At 43.8% G+C, this 20,562-nt stretch overlaps 4 protein-coding genes and 2 non-coding genes across 8 annotated transcripts; 2 read left to right on the forward strand and 4 right to left on the reverse strand.

The window, feature by feature from the left end:
* Window positions 1-110: 110 nt before the first annotated feature.
* Window positions 111-183, reverse strand: trnav-aac (transfer RNA valine (anticodon AAC)). The gene has a single exon. It is a non-coding gene; the product is annotated as a tRNA-Val (tRNA).
* Window positions 184-643: 460 nt separating this feature from the next.
* Window positions 644-10,617, forward strand: ncf1 (neutrophil cytosolic factor 1). 3 transcript variants are annotated; one of them, XM_058087160.1, is made up of 12 exons: window positions 644-714; window positions 7,174-7,293; window positions 7,388-7,468; window positions 7,557-7,632; window positions 7,993-8,158; window positions 8,312-8,358; window positions 8,828-8,950; window positions 9,070-9,177; window positions 9,258-9,375; window positions 9,465-9,572; window positions 9,666-9,841; window positions 9,960-10,617. In XM_058087160.1, exons 1-12 carry the CDS (start codon window positions 670-672, stop codon window positions 10,121-10,123), a joined length of 1,332 nt encoding a protein of 443 aa, XP_057943143.1. In that variant the 5' UTR covers window positions 644-669; the 3' UTR covers window positions 10,124-10,617. The 3 variants fall into 3 exon arrangements, with proteins under 3 accessions (XP_057943143.1, XP_057943142.1, XP_057943144.1); XM_058087159.1 differs by lacking the exon at window positions 644-714 and adding an exon at window positions 2,744-3,055; XM_058087161.1 differs by lacking the exon at window positions 644-714 and adding an exon at window positions 4,240-4,664.
* On the reverse strand, window positions 980-1,862 carry LOC131138333 (histone H2B 1/2-like). Its single transcript, XM_058087162.1, has one exon. The coding sequence runs from the start codon at window positions 1,845-1,847 to the stop codon at window positions 1,479-1,481; it is 369 nt and encodes a 122-aa protein (XP_057943145.1). The 5' UTR covers window positions 1,848-1,862; the 3' UTR covers window positions 980-1,478.
* Window positions 3,454-4,587, reverse strand: LOC131138334 (histone H1-like). The gene has a single exon (XM_058087163.1). The coding sequence runs from the start codon at window positions 4,534-4,536 to the stop codon at window positions 3,904-3,906; it is 633 nt and encodes a 210-aa protein (XP_057943146.1). The 5' UTR covers window positions 4,537-4,587; the 3' UTR covers window positions 3,454-3,903.
* On the reverse strand, window positions 10,412-10,483 carry trnaw-cca (transfer RNA tryptophan (anticodon CCA)). The gene has a single exon. It is a non-coding gene; the product is annotated as a tRNA-Trp (tRNA).
* Window positions 10,618-10,719: 102 nt separating the features above from the next.
* On the forward strand, window positions 10,720-20,549 carry st6gal1 (ST6 beta-galactosamide alpha-2,6-sialyltranferase 1). The gene is made up of 9 exons (XM_058087167.1): window positions 10,720-10,949; window positions 11,850-11,939; window positions 15,257-15,460; window positions 15,532-15,888; window positions 16,003-16,267; window positions 16,340-16,437; window positions 16,517-16,612; window positions 17,764-17,938; window positions 18,065-20,549. Exons 2-9 carry the CDS (start codon window positions 11,928-11,930, stop codon window positions 18,316-18,318), a joined length of 1,461 nt encoding a protein of 486 aa, XP_057943150.1. The 5' UTR covers window positions 10,720-10,949; window positions 11,850-11,927; the 3' UTR covers window positions 18,319-20,549.
* Window positions 20,550-20,562: the final 13 nt, after the last annotated feature.

Below are 20,562 nucleotides of genomic sequence, written 5' to 3' on the forward strand. Positions count from 1 at the left end.
GACCTTGTCCACTAGTCCAGAAGTTTCGGTAACGTAAACCTACAATATAACGTGAACTCAACATATTATTGTTTAACAGTATAAAAATGTTGGGTGAGGTGGGAAAAATCTGTTTCCGCCCGGTTTCGAACCGGGGACCTTTCGCGTGTTAGGCGAACGTGATAACCACTACACTACGGAAACCAACTGTCTCGAGGTGGCTTGTACGTGTTTTTATATACTTGTTCTCTACTGTGCCAACTGTATGGCAAGATTCGATTAATTTTTAACTAGAAGATTATTTTATTTATTTTTTAAAGTCAATATCAATAGTTTTCGCTGCATGTGGTACAGTTACAGTTTCATGATCTCAAACCTAAAGTAAACTGTTTTGTCATATTAGACCCGGGTTTCTCCGCGCGTGCACACAGTAAGTTGTTACACTGTTAATATTTTAGCCAGCAGATGGCGCTGCCTAAAAGCTGAATACTAGTTTTGTTCCCCTCCATCAGGGGTGTCAAACTACTCATTCCATGGAGGGCCGAGACACTACAGGTTTTCTTTCCAGCCGGTCACTAAAGCAGGTGATTTTAATGATTAACCCTCATTTGGTTTGAGGGAAGGAGCTCGTCAATTAAATCACCTGCAGTGCTTCAGCCCTCTGTCAACACATGTGCAATCCATGGTCTGATGTCATGTCCTGTCTGGGAAAAGCAGAGGATCCTGTTAACAGAGGTGAGCACCAGTTTACCATTTTTCATGTATTTTTCATATGAATGTGAGTGTAAATGGTTGTTTGTCTATATGTGCCCTGTGATTGGTTGGCGACCAGTCCAGGGTGTACCCCGCTTCTTGCCCTAAGACAGCTGGGATAGGCTCCAGCACGCCTGTGACCCTTGTGAGGATAAGCGGTAGAAATTACAATTTAAAAAAATTAATGAAGTAAAAAATACTAATTTTGAAATAATCTTCTCATAGCTAAAAATCAAAACAATTACGCATTTCCACTTGGTAGAGGAGAGAATAATGTGTATTATTTTTCATGATCACTTCCTGAACAATGGGCCAAGTGGCAGCAAAGGAAGAGGAAACCCGTCTAGCTGGATGAAGGAAGCACACTTTGTGGATTTTCTCAAGCATTTTGTTGATAGAGTGATGCTGTATTACTTTTTGGCAAGTCTGTGGTTGTTGGATAATCCAATAATATAAAGTGATCACATTTATATTTATTAAGCAGGCAATGTTTTTCCTCGATTGAGTCAGTGTAGTCTTCCGCCCAAGCTTGGTGCAGCAACTGCAGAAGAAGCGGCCATATTCCGCATCTGGCCCCATCACCTTCACCTCTGTGTGTAAATTGAATTGATTCACTATTGCCAGTCATTGTATCACTAATGATGTTAGTTAAGTGTACAAAATGAGGGAAAAAAAGGGTGTAGAACATTGCCCGGTTAGAGATGTGGGTGGCCCTGAAAAGGGCCTTTGAGTAGCCAAGTGATTGTTCACTTGGAGCTGGTGTACTTGGTCACGGCTTTGGTGCCTTCGGAGACGGCGTGTTTGGCCAGTTCTCCGGGGAGGAGCAGGCGAACGGCCGTCTGGATCTCCCTGGAGGTGATGGTGGAGCGCTTGTTGTAATGCGCCAGGCGAGAAGCCTCCCCGGCGATTCGCTCGAAGATGTCGGACACGAAGGAGTTCATGATGCTCATGGCCTTGGAAGAAATACCGGTGTCCGGGTGGACCTGCTTGAGGACCTTGTAGACGTAGATGGCGTAGCTTTCCTTCCTGGTTCTCCTCTTCTTCTTGCCGGTCTTGGTGGCTTTGGAGACGGCTTTCTTAGAGCCTTTCTTGGGGGCTTTGACCGGATCGGGCATGGCTGCTGCTTTGTGAGAGTTCAAAGGATATTGAAGAAAAGCGCCCCCAATGATGAATTTATAGGTCGTCTATGCAAATAGTTATGTGCTGACGCTAAAACGGGATTGGGTGGATTGTGTCACGTGTCTATCGAGCTTTGAATTGTGTGGGAGGAGGGTTTAACAACATGGGGTGGTATGAAAATAGTGATTGTGACTTTGTGAATAAAATACGTGCAAGAATGACCAGGCTAATGTTTAGTAGTCTGTTTCATATTCGACGTGGGAAGTAGGGTCCCTGCTTTTAAAGTGAAAGTACAGTCGTGCACAAATGGCCATTGTTTTTAATGTTGACTACCAACGAACGAGTGCTTAATACGACGTGACAACTTGGTTGATACACGTTAGGAAGTTTTACTATCAGTGGTTGCCGGTTGAGACACTGTATACACACGTGCGTCTGTTAGAAATTGCCTCATTGTGGATACTGAATTAACGTTATTATGCTTATGCATTTGTGAATGTGCGATGATGGGAGGAAAGCAAAGGTTATAGCTCTTCAAAGGCCGCCTATGCAAATATTTATGTGCTGACGCTGAAACGGGATTGGGTGGATTGTGTCACGTGTTTACCAAGCTTTGACTTGTGTGGGAAGAGGGTTTAATAACAGAATAAGTAAGTGGCGCCGTTTTAATGGGGTATGAAAGCAGTGATTGTGACTTTGTGAATAGAATACGTGTAATAAAGATGAGGCGAGTGTTTGCTAGTCTGTTTCATATTCGATGTGGGACGCAATTAAGGGACATTGAACTAACAGTATTATGCGTTGCATAACCATCAATATGTGATGATGTTAAGAAAACAAAGGTTATAGCTCTTCAAAGGCGGGTTTGGTGGCTCTTAAAAGAGCCGTTGGTTGGATGAAAGTCGGGGGTCGCTTAAGCACGCTCTCCGCGAATACGGCGAGCCAGCTGGATGTCTTTGGGCATGATGGTGACTCTCTTAGCGTGGATGGCGCACAGATTGGTGTCCTCGAAGAGACCCACCAAGTAAGCCTCGCTGGCCTCCTGCAGCGCCATGACGGCCGAGCTCTGGAAACGCAGGTCGGTTTTGAAGTCCTGAGCGATCTCCCTGACGAGGCGCTGGAAGGGCAGCTTGCGGATCAGCAACTCGGTGGACTTCTGGTAACGACGGATCTCTCTCAGGGCCACGGTGCCGGGCCTGTAACGGTGAGGTTTCTTGACGCCACCGGTGGCCGGTGCACTCTTGCGGGCAGCCTTGGTGGCCAGCTGCTTCCTGGGAGCTTTGCCTCCGGTGGACTTACGAGCGGTTTGCTTTGTTCTGGCCATCTCCACGTAGGATAAGCGGTTGCTTATTCAGTCGAAGTAATGTGACAAATGACGCCGGGAGCAGCACCTTTATAGAGAGGCTGTGGCGCCACGGCGACGCTGATTGGTCGAGTGCGAGGGTCACGCGCTCTGCAACTGACAACCTATTGGAGGACAGTGTTTTGAAATGAGCCAATCAATCTGTTGGAGGGAATATTTTTGAAATGAGGGAACCAATCAAGTGAAAACGCCTTTCACGAGCGAAATGTAGACGCTCTTTAATATCGACTATGGCTATTTACAAACACTATACACAAATAAATGAAATACGTTACTGTCAAAACATCCACTTTAAAAACCACAATATACATTTAGCAATAATTCAAGCCAATGTCGCCATTATTATTTATAGTCAGAAGGCTATTTGCTTGTCAAACGTATTCACGCGAATGGCGGTTGGGCTACTCAAACTTCTTTTAAGTTGGGGACACCTGAGTGGTGGCGAGGCCCTAAGAAAGTGCTTAGTTTGCTTATGCCGCCATATTGTTTTATAAATGCAAACGTGAGTGGGGACAATACACTTTAGCTTGAGTGTATGCTTGTGTAACGTGAAGGGACGTATGGCAAATAGTCGTATATATTTTACAGAAATGGTAATACAACACGAAGGAAATGCTGTTTAGTGGATGTTGTGGTGGCTCTTAAAAGAGCCTTTGGTTGAAGCAAGATGAGAATGAATGTCAGTCCATTCACTTCTTGGACTTCTTGGGTGCAGCCTTCTTGGCCGCTGGCTTCTTGGCGGGAGTTTTCTTTGCGGGAGCCTTTTTAGCCGCCGGCTTCTTGGCGGCGGGCTTGGGTTTTTTGGCGGCCGCTTTCGGCTTCTTCGGGCTCTTAGCGGCGCTGGCCTTTGTCTTTTTAGCTGGAGACTTGGCTTTCTTGAGGGCGGCGGCTTTTCTGCTCTTAGCGGCAGGTTTCTTGGCGGCAGGTGCCTTCTTAGCGGCAGTCTTCTTGGCTGGCGACTTCTTGGCGACAGGCTTCTTAGCTGCCTTGGGCTTGGGTTCGGACTCCTTCTTAGCCACCTTAAATGACCCGGAAGCGCCGATTCCCTTGGTTTGAAGCAGGACTCCGTTTGTCACCAAGTTGACCAGAGCGGTGTTGATCCGCTTGTTGGATTTAACCACATCGACATCTTTGCCTCCCAGAGCCTTCTTGATCGCAGCAACCGATGTTCCCTTGCGCTCTTTGGATTCAGCCACCACCTGTGTGATCAGTTTAGGGAGACTGAGGCCGTCGCTTCGCGGCTTGGACGCCGCCGTCTTCTTCTTCGTGGGTTTAGCCTGGGCTTTAGACGGCCCCGCAGCTGCTGGTGCTTCCTCTGCCATGTTTTGCTGTCTTGTGTGTGCGTCGCTCGAGACGAGTTAACGTCAGGCATTCAGGAGGCGGGACTTATAAGGCACATGAGAACCGTAGAGAGTCAACCACCAGCGCCGCTCTGCTCTCCGACGGAAAGGTGGACTCTCTTTTGTGTTTTCTCCTCACCATTTCGACCTCAAACCACACGGAAAACAAACATTTCCCACCAGATTTTTTGCTTAAATGACAAGAAAACACCCTAAACGTTAGTTTCATGTCATTTATATCGCCGGAATCGTGATATTTTCTTTACTTGAGCTTTCAAACCGCTCTGACAGTGAGTCGTTCGGCGACATCCACGGCTACTTTTCTTCACCTTTCGTCCTTTAAAACATCTAAAATTGAGTTGTGACAAATGTGACACAGCGTTTTCTGTAAGAAGAGACATCCGAGCTCGGATTAAAACAAAAACCTCCCCATGAATTGGATCCATTTGTGTTTTTTTGGTGGAAGTTGTGACGGAGGTAAACACAGGGTTTGATATGGGGCGTAGGGCGGTTGCAGACAGTACTCCTGCATCAAATAGATCAAATAGAAAACATTTACACATTTTGTCAGTCATTTTATTTAACATGGATGTATTTAAGGGGTGTGTATATTTGCGCGTACGGTATCTACAATCAAACTGTATATTAGTTTGTTTGTAACTAGATTTTGACAGTTAATGTGTGCTTATCAAGTGAGATCCAGTTCATAAATTACTACAATATGCACTTTGCACATTTGGACAATATGAAAAAGCAAAAAGAGGGGAGTGAGACAAAAAAAGAACATTTGGAGCTTGTAATTATTATTTTTTTACGTTTTTCACCTGATCAAAAGTTTAAGACCACATGCTAGTGTGGTCTACGACAGTAAGACAGTCATACCCATTTTTTGGAAAGATCTGAGCATTATGGAACAAAATAGTCAAGTTTTACACCCCCATAAATTTCACTTGCACTGAGCCGGAGGATCTGATTGGCTGTCCTTCAAGACAGACAACGGTCCTCGACCCAAATGATCCACCTGGGATGTTTGGCGGTCCATCAGGATCTGGGATGCTTTTTCATTCAGTGTAACAACGGAGCTTCAGGTGGTGCAGGGTCGTCAAATGGTGGATAAAAATGTTGATAAAGTTGATCATCAGTTCTAGACCGCTGATGACACCCTTGGTGAAGCCATCTTTTACCACTTGGAGCAATGTTCCCAACAGCCACTGAAAATATTTTTTGAAGTGATTAACAAGAACGGTGGAGCTACTCATCAGGTTCTGATCAGGTCTGGAGCTGGACTCACTTTTGTTGCCGCCGGTTTCAGACATTAATGGCGGCGTGTTGAGTTATTTTTAGGGCTATTTTCAGCTACGTTGTTATCTACGCTGTACATGTGTGAAAGTGTTGTTTCTTTTGTGTTGTCCCGTAAAAGATATGAAGGTATAATAACAGTTAAATACCCATGTTTCCATGACAATAAATGACATTTCATGTCTTGAGAAAGCACTTTTAGTTGCAACATTTTAGTTGGACTTCTGATTTCGAACCAGATTAAAGGAAGTTAGCATATGTTTGGGCGGCCAGGGGTTCCTCTTTGCCCTTGCTGCAAAATAAAGCGTTTACGTGAATATCCCTTTTTGAAAGTTCACATGGTTGCTAAAACAGTAGGAAATTGTTTTGTACGTTGACAGACAGAATTGATGACTGGGAATACATTGTGAAGATTGTGTCTAATTCTACTAAATATAAAACATATCAGATACTTTTTCTTTGTCTGTGTCACCTAAATGCTTGAACTTAAAATATATATATATATATATATGCTTTGGAGTTTTTGTCCAACAAATTAATGGCATCTCCAATAACAGCAATAAAAACATAACATGTACTTGTCGTCATGGGAAATGTATTTCCTTTATGGTAATGGTTTTATTTCATTTGAACATGCATCAGATTACAATTGAATGCATCACATAATCAGTTCACAGTTCCACATGTCCAAAAGGAGTAGGAAGAAGCAAAGCTTATTAAATCCTACCCCTCCATCTGGTACTTTTACAATCAGTAACTGTTACATTTGTTCACTTCCTGCTTTCCATAATACAGTTTAAGGTTTTTTTTTGTTGTTGTTTTTTTTTAATAATGCACCTCGTACCGAAGTACGAGGTGATATGACCATACAATGACATAATGGTTACCATAGTAACTGTCAATATAGTGATTATATATATATATATAGCACAATATATAGCACATCATGACTGGTTCAAGACTCTTCATCCTTGTATTTAGCAAACATCAACTGCTTGTATTGTTTCTTGAATTGGCTCATCGTTGTGCTCATCATTCCTTACTCAATCCATTCCATAGTTTGATTCCACATACTGAAATGAGTGACCATTTCTTCTCTGACCTTTCTAATTATTTCATCTGTACTCCCTCCAGAACAAAAAGCAGTGGTATCATCCACAAATAATACCTTTTATCTTTTGAGGAGGTGACTTGAGTTTAAAAAAAAAAAAAACATATTTGCAAGAGGAAGTAACTCTTGAGGGATGTTGATGACGCAATAAATACGCACACACACTCATTATACCATATATCAGAGCTACCACTCGCTTCTCTTTTCAGTTGGTCTCCATCCAGACATCCATCTCACTTGTTGTTTCCCCACTCAACATGGAGGAACTGTACATCCGACACGTGAAGCTGCTGGGCTTCGAGAAACGCTTTTACCCCAGTCAGCACTACGTGAGGCTCCGAACATATCACGCCTAGCATCAGGCTGAATCTTGCACTTTTTCTTTTTTTTTTGGCGTGTTTAATACGGTGCATTTATTTTTAGGTGTACATGCTGATGGTGAAATGGAGCGACCTCTCGGAGAAACTCATCTACAGGACGTATCCTGAAATTTACACTTTCCATGTGAGTTCCTGTGTTCCTGGTGGTGAAACAGCATGGTGTTAAACTAAGAAGACGGTACATGACTTATATTTGTGTAATATGTTTGCAGAAATCCCTGAAAGAGATGTTTCCGATTGAATCTGGCCAAATCGAGAAGAAGGATCGCATCATTCCATCACTGCCAGGTAAGTAAGGGTTCGAGATTTATCCTTTTCAAGCTATTTCTATTGAATTTTCTTCAAAGTGATACCACACTCCAACCAGACAAATTAGTGTGGATATTTAAATTAATGCAACAATAAAAAAAAAAAAAAGAAATATTTCAGGAAGCACCTGCCTGTCAACACTCTTGACTTCTCGTTTTTTTTTTGGTTTCTTTATTGAAGCAACCGAGCTGAAACGGGAAAACACAACCAAAAATTTCATGCATTTCATCACTTTGTACATCAGACCATTTCAATGCTTCCTCTTGTCGCTGTGTGTGTGTATGTGTGTGTGTGTGTGTGTGTATGTATGTATGTGTGTCTCTTTGTGTGTGTTTGCAGCCCCACGCTGGGTGGAGAGTCAAAGGTCACGGCAAACCAAGCAGAGTACCTTGGCCGAGTACTGCCAATCACTGGTCAACCTGCCGCCGCACATCTCACGCTGCACACACCTCAATATCTTCTTCAAAGTTCGACTGGAGGACGAAAACCCACCCGCTCCAAACGCGTCAGTACATCGATCAATAAACTATGATTGCCCCCCCCCCCCCCCCCTCCCCGGGACACCCCTGTTGTTTTAGATTGGGATAGACTGTTCTAGATGAATCATCAGCATATGACTCATAACACATGATGAAACTCCAGTTATTTTCTGTTTCAGAGTGAAAAAAAGTGAAATCGTCGCGGAGACCAAAGTCTATATATCTGGTAAGCCTGGAGCTGACGAACAAAACGGGGATGTCTGATATCACCATATCGGTTATCATTGATATCGGTATCAGATTTAATTCATTCATTCATTTTCTACCGGGGCAGAGAGGCGGGGTACACCCTGGACTGGTGGCCAGCCAATCACAGGGCACATATAGACAAACAACCATTCACACTCACATTCATACCTATGGACAATTTGGAGTCGCTAATTAACCTAGCATGTTTTTGGAATGTGGGAGGAAACCGGAGTACCCGGAGAAAACCCACGCATGCACGGGGAGAACATGCAAACTCCACACAGAGATGGCCGAGGGTGGAATTGAACCCTGGTCTCCTAGCTGTGAGGTCCGTGCGCTAACCACTCGCCCTGTTTGAAACCTTTTCCCCTTGTATTTCTATTTTCTAGTCATGACTTTATTAAGATATATTATATGATGATATTGTATATATCTCTATATTCCAGAGATATCAGGTCCCATCATCCTGGACACATACAGAGTGATCGCAGACTTCGTGAAGACATCCAAACACGAGCTCAATCTGTACACCGGAGACTTGGTAGAGATTGTGGAGAAAAACCAGAATGGTGAGCATAGCCTAGCATAACTTAATGTGACATAACGTAATGCTTTGGGTGTGTTGAAAGGCATTATATAAATTCATTTTTATTGTTGTTATTCTTTAATAACATGCTGGTGCTTGCAGGCTGGTGGTTCTGTCAGTGTGACACCAAACGAGGTTGGGCTCCTGCCTCCTACCTGGAACCTCTGGACGGACCAGAGGAAGCAGAAGACGTGGAGCCAAATTACGAAGGTCCTTTTCAATTATGAATGCTGTTTTTTTTTTTATATTTGTTGTTGTTTGTCACATGACATTGAATGCTGACCTTTTAGGAGAGCTGCACGTCACCATCAGAGCCTACAAGAAGGAGACAGAGGATGAGATTTCTTTGGAGAAAGGGGAAACCATTGAGGTCATTCACAAGCTTTTGGATGGCTGGTGGGTCGTCAGGTATGAGGTTTCTTGATGGAGTAGACGGGTTTCATATAGAAACTTCCATGACAGGACAATTCTTTGCTTCTTTATCCTGGTTGGTTCAGGAAAGGCGAGGAGACCGGTCACTTTCCCTCCATGTTCCTGCAGAAAGCCGGCAAAGGCGGCAATTATGAATCCAAGCAGTTGCAGGGAGTGAAACCTCCACCTCGCAGGTATATAACAGACGCTCAGCCTCATTATTATTATTATTATTATTATTATTATTATTATTTGCTATCAGTGTTGAGATTTTGAATTTTGTTCAGGTCCACCATTAAAAATGCCAAGAGCATCCACAACCGATCCCGACAGCGCCTCAGCCAGGAAGCCTACCGCAGGAACAGCCGCCGATATCTGCAGCAGAAGGGCGAGCGCCCCACCGCTTTGCCGAGGAAAAACAGGAATATGGAAAAGTCACCCCTGAGGGAACGGAAGAACCAAGGTTAGACGATAAGTAGTACCTTGTACTACAAACTTCAAAAATACAGCAGAATATAGCAGAATATATTTCCTAATTTTCGTATTTTAAGGTTCTGCGATTTTGTATTTATGATCTCCAGGGAACATTCCTGAGCAGATGAGCTTGATTTCCGAATGTGAGCTAAAGCAGGAGGCCCCAGTCATCCCTCCACGACCGAGTCCAGAGCTCATCCTGGAACGCTGCACGGACAACACACGCAAGAAAGTCAGCATCCGAAACTCCGGAAGCAGCAGCAGCATTTAGCATGGAAGCTACCATTTTTAGTCAATTCTTCATTTTACTGTCACATGATAATTTATTGGTTTTACATTTCTGAATGTGTTCCTAAAATGAAATAAAATGAGCTTTTTTGTTAAGTGAAAATACAAAATTGAGCCTTACAGAAAATAAGTACAGTCTCTCAGCTTTATCCCAGTTGCTTTTTGAATAACAATGGAAATATAATTTTACCAAATTACCAGTTTTGTTCAAAAACATGGATGAAAACATGAGCCAAAGGGAACAAATGACGACTTGGTACACGAAAAAATTTGACCCCGACGTGATTTGAACACGCAACCTTCTGATCTGGAGTCAGACGCGCTACCGTTGCGCCACGAGGTCTGTGTGCCGTAGGTGGCACTTAATTATATATCAACACAATAACTAGCACTGCTCATGAAACATTAAAATGTACATGCTGTATTGACAGACCTCCTAACATATATGAGCACCATTCTAATAAAGAGGCACTTTTCGCCAACGAGTACACTTGTCCTTAATCATTGCCGTTATATGTATGTCGAGTGCAGTAACATGACCGAATGCTCTTATTTTGTGATTAAAAACGGAAGTACACGTTCAACATATTGGCAGACTTGATGCGCATCCTGCTGCGGGTCGAATGAAAGCCTGAGCAGTTGCAGTTCTTGACCGTGTTTATCCTAATGCTACCTCGGCCCGTACTCAAAAACGGGACCATGGCGACCCAAAAGACGGTCTGTTTGGCACCGTAGTGTGGGTTTAAAGAACAGCAACGACGCAGGACGAACAAGGACGGCTGGTGACAGAGGAGCAGAACGTTACATAGGTCAGCCAATATCCATCTATCTATGCATCTATTCATCCATCCATCTATTATTAATGTTCTTGTGTTCTATTTTGGGTCGCATTTTTATTTTTATGCGGACTTATGCAATTAGTGAATGTATAATATGACATAATATGTTTGATACCAATGAAATGTTTACTATGAAGAACGTAGTTGTACAGAAGGTGGTGGTACAGTTAGCATCACCATTGGACATGACAAAACTGTTGTTTGAACTTGAACCTTTCTTGGGGTTGGCATTTTGTACATTTCATCATATAATAACAATAAAGAATTCGCTTTCCAAGGCACCCAATGCGCTTCATAATGAAGTAAACCCTTTATTTTTTAATGGTGGTGGTAATCTATATCTGTAGTCACAGCTGATCTGAGGTAGTCTGATGGAAACATGGCTTCCAATTTGTGTTTACGGCCTCTGTGACCATCACCAAACATTAATTCGCCGGTGTGGGCAGCACTGGAGGTCGGGTGGGTGAAGCGTCTTACCCCAAGACACAGTGACTGGGTGGAGGGAGCAAGTATCGAACTGATTCCGGTTTCTGGACGACCATCCTTAAGAATGACACTGATACAGGAAGCAGCTTTTTAAAATTACGAACAAACTTAACACTGAAAGTCCAGGACCGACCAGAGTGATATGGGGTATCAGTCTTTACCATAATCTATTCTTCCTGACTCAATACATCCGATCAATAGAAATGCCTCTGAGCTCTTTTCGATTCACAGAAATACAATCACGGGTCAATGTTGCCAACCCTTGTGCATAACATGCATTCATGTTATGAAGTGCTGACACTTCCTGCACATTGAAACAGCTAATGTTGTATTATTGTACATGATACTGTGCCACATACTTCTATAAATATGTCTGTCTTACAGGAGGGATGAGGAGATAAGGGATGAGGGGAAACCATAAGGCGGCAGTCAGTTTCTAAGCAACAACACCCACAACTCAGCATGGGCTACAAGGTAAAAGTTATTACAATCCTACAAACAGTCATCCAAATCCTAATATGCGATGACTTTGAGTGAATGTGCGATGCGCCGTTTCAACGGGAGTAACAGTTGCTGTTATTGTGACTCATCCTCAGCATCGCTGCACGTGCAATATATCGCCAAGTTATTAATAACACAGATGCAGCATAACAATCAGCACCTCGAGTGGTTGTGTTTTTATTTTTATATTCATATTGTATTATATATTTGTTATTTTTGTTTGCATTGGAAGCTTAATCTTAAATGGGTGTGTTTTTTTATTACATATGTACATTCATTCATTCATTCATTTTCTACCGCTTTTTCCTCACGAGGGTCGCCAGCCAATCACAGGGCACATATAGACAAACAACCATTCACACTCACATTCATACCTATGGACAATTTGAAGTCGCCAATTAGCCTAGCATGTTTTTGGAATGTGGGAGGAAACCGGAGTACCCGGAGAAAACCCAACATGCAAACTCCACACAGAGATGGCCCGAGGGTGGAATTGAACTCCGGTCTCCTAACTGTGAGGCCTGCGCGTTAACCATTCCATCGCCGTGCCGTCTCTGTCAAAACTTAAATTATTCATTCATTCATTTTCTACCGTTTATCCTCATGAGGGTCACAGAGGTGCTGGAGCCTATCCCAGCTGTCTTCGGGCGAGAGGCGGGGTACACCCTGGACTGGTGGCCAGCCAATCACAGGGCACATATAGACAAACAACCATTCACACTCACATTCATACCTATGGACAATTTGGAGTCGCTAATTAACTTAGCATGTTTTTGGAATGTGGGAGGAAACCGGAGTACCCGGAGAAAACCCACGCAAGCACGGGGAGAACATGCAAATTCCACACAGAGATGGCCGAGGGTGGAATTGAACCCTGTTCTCCTAGCTGTGAGGTCTGCGCGCTACATATGTACATATTACATAATTTTTTTGGGAATTATTTTGTATCAAAATCAGTAGTATTACTGAAATGATGTTGTATTTACTATAAACATTGACTACTGCACATAAAATATGACATTTTTGTGCTGATTCATGTGGCTATTGTGATGAATAACAACCCTGACAACATGTAACTAGGGTCTAAATCTTGTACTGGTTGAAGGTAATGTTGTTTTTTAGCTTACTGTGTAGCTTACCTAAAGTTAAACAATAATATCTGAGTCATATTTGAAGCTAAAATGTAGCTTACGTGAACAGTTTTTTTGTATATTTCTCCATCATGCAAGGCTGTGCTGCTGTGTTTGCTCTGTGATTGGCCGGCAGACAGCAAACCAATCAGGCTCCCCGCTCTGATTCGGCGCTTTGATAGCCGATGGGTAGTCATGTGACCATGAATGCTATACACACACACACACACACATATTGCAGGTCCGTTGTGCGTGTAAAAGAAAGCAGGGATTTAGGGCGACATCTTTAAGTAGATTCCGAGTGACACGGCCATCTGTCATATTGGCGCTGTAGAAGATGATCATGTTTATTTCATGTGAGTGAAGCTTGCAACGGAATTGGGCTGCAGGTTTCTCAACTAAACCGAGTTGGTTTTTTGATGTCCTTACACGGAACCACAGTGAATGAGAAACAGATGTGCACCGATCGCAGAAACGTCACAGAAACGATTATAAGGCAAAGTGGAGCAGCTGCGTCCTGAAAGGCCTCCTCGCTTTATTCCCCGAGGTCAGTCGTGCAAAAGAAAATCTCCTCTTTCTGTTAAAGAGCAGATTAATTTGAGTAAGCTCCAAAGACACTGTCAATCACCCGCAGCTATAAAAGTATGAATGACAACAGGGTCAAATGTGGGTGGAGCCTCCTCTCCTCCATTTCCCTTGTGTTTCGTTCCTCGTTCTATTAAGGCCACGCTGAGCCTGCTTTCCCTCCCTGCTTTCTACATGACTACCCCTCCTTCACCATTCCATCTTCTCGCTCACTTCATCTGCCCCAGGGTGGGTGTGTGTGTGTGTGTGTGGGGGGGGGCATTTGAGGCCAACTCTTTTGCCTTTTTCTGTCATCTTGTGTTTGAACGTCATTCATTCATTTTCTACCGCTTATCCTCATCTTCCTATCCTGGAGCCTATCCCAGCTGTCTTCGGGCGAGAGGCGGGGTACACCCTGGACTGGTGGCCAGCCAATCACAGGGCACATATAGACAAACAACCATTCACACTCACATTCATACCTATGGACAATTTGGAGTCGCTAATTAACCTAGCATGTTTTTTTGGAATGTGGGAGGAAACCGGAGTACACGGAGAAAACCCACGCACACACGGGGGAGAACATGCAAACTCCACACAGAGGGTGGAATTGAACTCGGGTCTCCTAGCTGTGAGGCCTGCGTGCTAAAAACTCAATCACCATGCAGCCCATGTTTGAAGTTTATTTTGATATATAAAACAAGGGGCCCCCACGGTGGACGAGTGGTTAGCGTGTTGGCCACACAGTCAGGAGATGGGGAAGATATGGGTTCAGATCTTGGGAATCTCCGTGTGGAGTTTTCATGTTCTCCCTGTGCATGCATGGGTTTTCCGGTTTCCTCCCACATTCCAAAAACATGCTAGGTTAATTAGCAACTCCAAATTGTCCATAGGTATGAATGTGAGTGTGAATGGTTGTTTGTCTATATGTGCCCTGTGATTGGCTGGCCACCAGTCCAGGGTGTACCCCGCCTCTTGCCCGAAGACAGTTGGGATAGGCTCCAGCACCCCCCGCGACCCTCGTGAGGATAAACGGTAGAAAATGAATGAATGAATAATTTAAGTTTTGACAGAGGCTGCACGGCGATGGAGTGGTTAGCGCGCAGGCCTCACAGCTAGGAAACCCAAGTTCAATTCCACCCTCGGCCATCTCTGTGTGGAGTTTGCATGTTCTCCCCGTGCATGCGTGGGTTTTCTCCGGGTACTCCGGTTTCCTCCCACATTCCAAAAACATGCTAAGTTAATTGGCGACTCCAAATTGTCCATAGGTATGAATGTGAGTGTGAATGGTTGTTTGTCTATATGTGCCCTGTGATTGGCTGGTGACCATCCAGGGTGTACCCCGCTTCCCGCCCCAAGTCAGCCGGGATAGGCTCCAGCATACCCCTTCACCTTCAGTGAGGATAAGCGGCATAGAAAATGGATGGATGAAAACAATAAGGGCAATAGTTACCTCCCTACTGTAGTATTTTAATAATAGTTCAAATATTAATATGCAAAAAACTACATGATAACACATCAGAACAGAATCTTGTAGAAAGTCATTTTTTCCACTTCCTGTAACCGCCAAGTGTCTCTATACTTTTGCATATGCAGGTCCCCGGGGCAGCAGACAGAGTTAGCCAGCTATGGCGTCTCAGGCGTCGTGCACGCCGTGGAGCGCTCTGCATGGCTTTCTTCTGCATCTCCATGGCGCTGCTGTATGCCCTGTGTGCAGAAAACAGCGTTCCCGTCACCGATGCTATCTTTGGCGTGCGGGCACGAACTCGGGCTCAGCCACGCACACACTCTGTCATCAAGGTGCGCTTCTTCGTCAAATCTGACAACAGCATTGACAGAATGCAAACCCCATCGTCCTTCTCGCTCCTCAGGTGCTGCGAGGCGGAGCCAAGTCTGTGTACGTCGACCCTCAGAAGCTTCCTGGCGTCATCCCCGGCGACCCCCGCCGCCCAATCCCCGTCCTCTCCTCCCCGAATCACACCCATGAGCATCAGAAGCCGAAGCCAAAGTCAAGAGAGAATGCGGGTTTTTTCAAACGCATGATGCCGCGACCCCTCTTGCGGGCGCTGGAGACCCTGTTCGGAGGGCGTCGGCGTGGGGAGCTGAGTGGCAAAGGTAGCGATGCCGAGTTGTTTGGTCCTAACAGCCTTTTGGGAGAAGTGTGGAATGAGCAGATGTCCAGCAGCATGCTTGGAAACGGACTCAAGAAGGTGGTGGAGAATTACCAGGTTAGTCACAATGTGATGAAGACTCAAAATGCTGACTCCAAATCAGTCTAATTAGAGATAATGATTCATAATAAATACATGTATTTGAACCCATTGTTTTCCTTTATACTCTAGGCGATGAATAAATATGGAGTGGAGTTCTCCAACCCCGCTGATGTCGCCAGTAGACCTAAATTGAGCGGCCCTGAGCTCCTCTGTCAGCTCTACAAGAAGATGGAGGTGTCAACGTTGACCCCTGACCTCAAAGCTCTTTCTTCTCTGCCCTGGGCCTCGCTGCTCCCGCCGAATTCGCTAACCAGCGACCTGGGGCCCTACAAGCGATGTGCGGTGGTTTCCTCTGCCGGATCGTTGCGCAACTCCGGCCTTGGTAAAGAGATAGGTGAGGTATTCTTCCATTGTATTTATTCTTCTACTATTAATGCACAATAATTCTAAAGGTAAATATTAATAGATTCACATGATGCTGTGCTGCGCTTCAACGCCGCCCCCACCGCTGGCTATGAGAAGGATGTCGGTTCGAAAACCACCATTCGCCTCATCAACTCCCAAGTAAAAACCTCTAACTCATAGTTATGTGACTAAAATTAAACAATTTATAATGTCAGCGTCTATTTCATTGTTGTTTTAGGTGATGGCATCTGATGACCACCACTTCCTGTCCAGTTCGCTGTACAGCTCAGGTGTTTTGGTAGCCTGGGACCCCTTTTCTGCTGATATCACACAGGTGTTGTTTACATCCAACACACTATGTAGTTCACACATATTTATCACATACTACAGTATTAATTGTCCCTGTACCCTAGAAAGCGCCCATGAATGATACGGGAAAAGGCCGAAATGATACTGTGTCAAAGCCCAGGGCAGTGATACTGATAAAATATAGAGTTTTTAACCATGTCCAGTATCAGCCCCCATAGCTGTCCACTCAGAGCACGGTGCTCTGGTATCGTGTCCGTAAAACAACCAATCAGAGAACAGCACACAAGTGCTTAGTGCCTAGTGCTTCTCCAGTCACCAAAAAACCCAAACTTGATTAATGGAACTTTAATTGTCAGACATTGATAAGATAAGACTATTAATTAACTAATATTATTGTTGAAATATTTTTGCAATTGTTGTGTTTACACTGTTTCGATATAATACATGTAATAAACTGAACATTTTCTGGAAAACAAAATGGTCTTTTGATTAGGTCGAGGGCTCATACTGGCACGCGGGGGCATGATACTGGGCCTGATACCAGACAAACCATGTGATGATCTTATTATCACATACTATTTAATCATGAGCTTATTATCACATACTATTTAATCAAAATACCATTTTGTTTCCAGAAAAATGTTCAGTTTATTACATGTATTATATCTAAACAGTGTAAACACAATAATTGCAAAAATATTTCAACAATAATATTTTATCAACAGTCTTATCTTATCAATGTCTGACAATTAAAGTTCCATTAATCAAGTTTGGGTTTTTTCGGTGACTGGAGAAGCACTAAGCACTCGTGTGCTGTTCTCTGATTGGTTGTTTCACGGGCACGATACCAGAGCAGCGCGCTCTGAGTGGACAGCTACGGGGGCTGATACTGGATGGTGGTTAAACTCTATATTTTATCAGTATCACTGCCCCGGGGCTTTGACACAGTATTATTTTGGCCTTTTCCCGTATCATTCATGGGCGCTTTCTAGGGTACAGGGACAATTAATACTGTAGTATGTGATAATAAGATCATCACATGGTTTGTGTGGTATCAGGCCCAGTATCGTGCCCCCGCGTGCCAGTATCAGCCCGATACCTGGCCTGATACCAGACAAACCATGTGATAACCTATAAATATCCAATTGAAAATAATCACAACAATATTTTTTTCAGTGGTTCAACCGGACCGACTACCCTATCTTCACCCAGTACCAGAGGTACAGGAGGCTCCACCCCCAGCAGCCCTTCTACATCCTGCACCCTCGCTTTGAATGGCAGGTCTGGCAGCGAATACAAGAAAACATGGCCGAGCCCATCCAGAAGAATCCGCCTTCTTCTGGCCTGCTGGGTATGTGTTGCAAAAGTTGCAGCATATGTGCAGAACGTTTCAAAAACCAAACAAAGAGTTTTCGAGATGAACAACGCATTATTTTTTTGGTAAGATAATAACACACTAGCCTGTTTTCCTGCTCAGGTACGGTCCTGATGATGTCCGTGTGTGAGGTGGTGCACGTGTACGAGTTCCTGCCTTCACGCCGAAAGACGGCACTCTGCCATTACTACCAGCGTTTCCACGACGCTGCCTGCACGCTCGGCGCTTACCACCCTTTGCTCTACGAGAAGAACCTGGTCAAACGCATGAACCAGGGGCCCGACAGCGACATCTACAAAAACGGACGCGTCACGCTTCCCGGGTTCAGCACCCTCAACTGCACTCAGACTTATTAAACGGAACCTTGCATGAAGAACAAAGAGGACGCATGCATGACACACAGTTCCAAAATGTACACACTAACACACACTGGAGTCTGATCATCCTAACAGATGTGCCTGCTGACGTGTATATCTTATAACGACGCCGAAAACGTCCATGATCAAATCCTTGCAATCCTAAATTAAGGAGACAGTATTACAGCTTTACACAGATTCAAGCCTTTTGAGCCAAAATTAGCAGCCATCATCACGGAATCCAAAGCGTCAACATACTTGACAGTAGACGTTAGGAGGCTTATGAAAGTAAAATAATAGAACCTTTAAAGTACAACACAAATGACGCATAATAATATACAATAATAATACAATGGGCGGCACGGCGGTTGAGTGGTTAGTGTGCAGACCTCACAGCTAGGAGACTAGGGTTCAATTGCACCCTCGGGCATCTCTGTATGTTTGCCTCGTGCATGCGTGGGTTTTCTTCGAGTACTCCGGTTTCCTCCCTCATTCCAAAAACATGCTAGGTTAATTAGCGACTCCAAATTGTCCATAGGTATGAATGTGAGTGTGAATGGTTGTTTGTCTATATGTGCCCTGTGATTGGCTGGCGACCAGTCCAGGGTGTACCCCGCCTCACGCCCGAAGACAGCTGGGATAGGCTCCAGCACCCCCCGCGACCCTCGTGAAAATGAATGAATGAATGAATGGATTTTGAGCCGTATTTTCAAGGACAAATTGCTTGAACTCCAAGTCGTTGTCTTTTGAGGTTCCACTGTAAAGGTCAGAAGAAGAGCCCCCCTCCCCCCAGAAATAACAGGCTAGCATATACTGTACATTATAAGTGTGTGTGTCATTGTCATTCCACTGTGAGCCATGTCAGCACTGCATTTTCCTGGTTTTACTTTGGATGTTTTCCATCTTCCGTCTTGGTTTTTGGTGTGTTTTTATATGTTTCACATGCGCCAAACGTATTTGTTTTCATACATGTTGTATTAGCTGTTACAGTACTCTATATCGGACTGACCTCCATAACTGTTTTTATACTGTCATCCACAAATCTTAAACGTTAAAATTAGACATTAGGAAAGCGAAACACTTCTATAATCAGCCTGCATATTTAAATGTCAACTTCCGTGGCGTCCTGATGACAAATCAGTGATGTTGCCGTGGTAACCGTGATTCCCGCCCCACACACACACACAGCAGCAATGTTGTATTTTCTACTGTGTCATGGTTACTTGGGGTTAAACAGGAAGTTGTATTGTGCTTGAAGGATTCAAGGAAGTTTATTGTCATACCACAGTAAAAGATAGATATGATGATTAGATTAAAATAGACAAAATGTACATAGAAAAATATACCTACACCAAAATATTAGAGATGTCCGATAATTATCGGTACCTATGATTATCGGCATCAGTTTTTGGCACAAAAAAAAAACAAATCCCATCTAATTTCTGGGGTGTAAACATTACAATACATACATTCTGGATATTTTCTTTTGCAACTTTTTGTCAGCTACTTCATTTATCAGTTTTTAGTCTTCCAATGTCTGCCACTGTTGGTATGGAGGCCTGCTACGACACGCAGGCACAGAATGTACAGACCATGAACTCAACGGCAGCCATTTTAACCCGAAACACTAGAAGATTTGTTGCCACCAGCCGATGTCACCCTGATATCTTTGCACTTCAAATTTGCTAACAAAGCTACTTCTCACTGAACACAATTGGGTTGACTTCTTGGTGAGGCTTTTAAAAGTGCTTTTCTTTTGAGGGAATCAGAGCATAAGCAATGTTTTTGTTTTCCTAATCAGCTTGTGTCAGTAGCTGAATAATTGATGTCAGTGCATTTCTGAGGAAAAACATTTGATATCTATGCAGTTTCTTGTTGCACCTTGCATGCTTCATTTCTGCTGCTGTGAAGCCTCTTATTTTTTAATGAAAATGTGAGTTGCACGCCCTCTAAACATTTTGCCTTCATCCTCTTGGTTAATAAGAGGTGACAATGTGGTAACATGTTTTTTTTATTGTTTAATTAATGTAAGAGCTACTTCAAAGAATGACTTTCACTTCCTTATAAGGACCCCTACAGATGTTTAGTACTGTTTTTAGGTTTTGGTGTTTTTATTAGGGTTTGAATCCCAAGCATGTGTTTTATGTTCAGTCTTTAAATCATCCCGTAGGAAACATTTAAGAATGAACATTCTCACTGCCTGCATATTAAAGTAGACTCTGGTTCAGGAACGTTTGCTTCTTT

Source organism: Doryrhamphus excisus, chromosome 11 (genome assembly GCF_030265055.1).
Source record: "Doryrhamphus excisus isolate RoL2022-K1 chromosome 11, RoL_Dexc_1.0, whole genome shotgun sequence".
NCBI lineage: Eukaryota > Metazoa > Chordata > Actinopteri > Syngnathiformes > Syngnathidae > Doryrhamphus > Doryrhamphus excisus.

Excerpts from the sequence above, each read along its gene's own strand:
- LOC131138333 (XM_058087162.1), bottom strand. The coding sequence starts at position 1,847 with ATGCCCGATCCGGTCAAAGCCCCCAAGAAAGGCTCTAAGAAAGCCGTC.
- ncf1 (XM_058087159.1), top strand. The coding sequence starts at position 2,747 with ATGAAAGTCGGGGGTCGCTTAAGCACGCTCTCCGCGAATACGGCGAGC. Across the intron at positions 7,469-7,556 it reads CTGAAATTTACACTTTCCAT|AAATCCCTGAAAGAGATGTT; the intron begins GTGAGTTCCTGT and ends ATATGTTTGCAG. Across the intron at positions 9,573-9,665 it reads GTGAAACCTCCACCTCGCAG|GTCCACCATTAAAAATGCCA; the intron begins GTATATAACAGA and ends AATTTTGTTCAG.
- LOC131138334 (XM_058087163.1), bottom strand. The coding sequence starts at position 4,536 with ATGGCAGAGGAAGCACCAGCAGCTGCGGGGCCGTCTAAAGCCCAGGCT.
- st6gal1 (XM_058087167.1), top strand. Across the intron at positions 16,268-16,339 it reads CGGCCTTGGTAAAGAGATAG|ATTCACATGATGCTGTGCTG; the intron begins GTGAGGTATTCT and ends AAATATTAATAG. Across the intron at positions 17,939-18,064 it reads GCCTTCTTCTGGCCTGCTGG|GTACGGTCCTGATGATGTCC; the intron begins GTATGTGTTGCA and ends TTTCCTGCTCAG.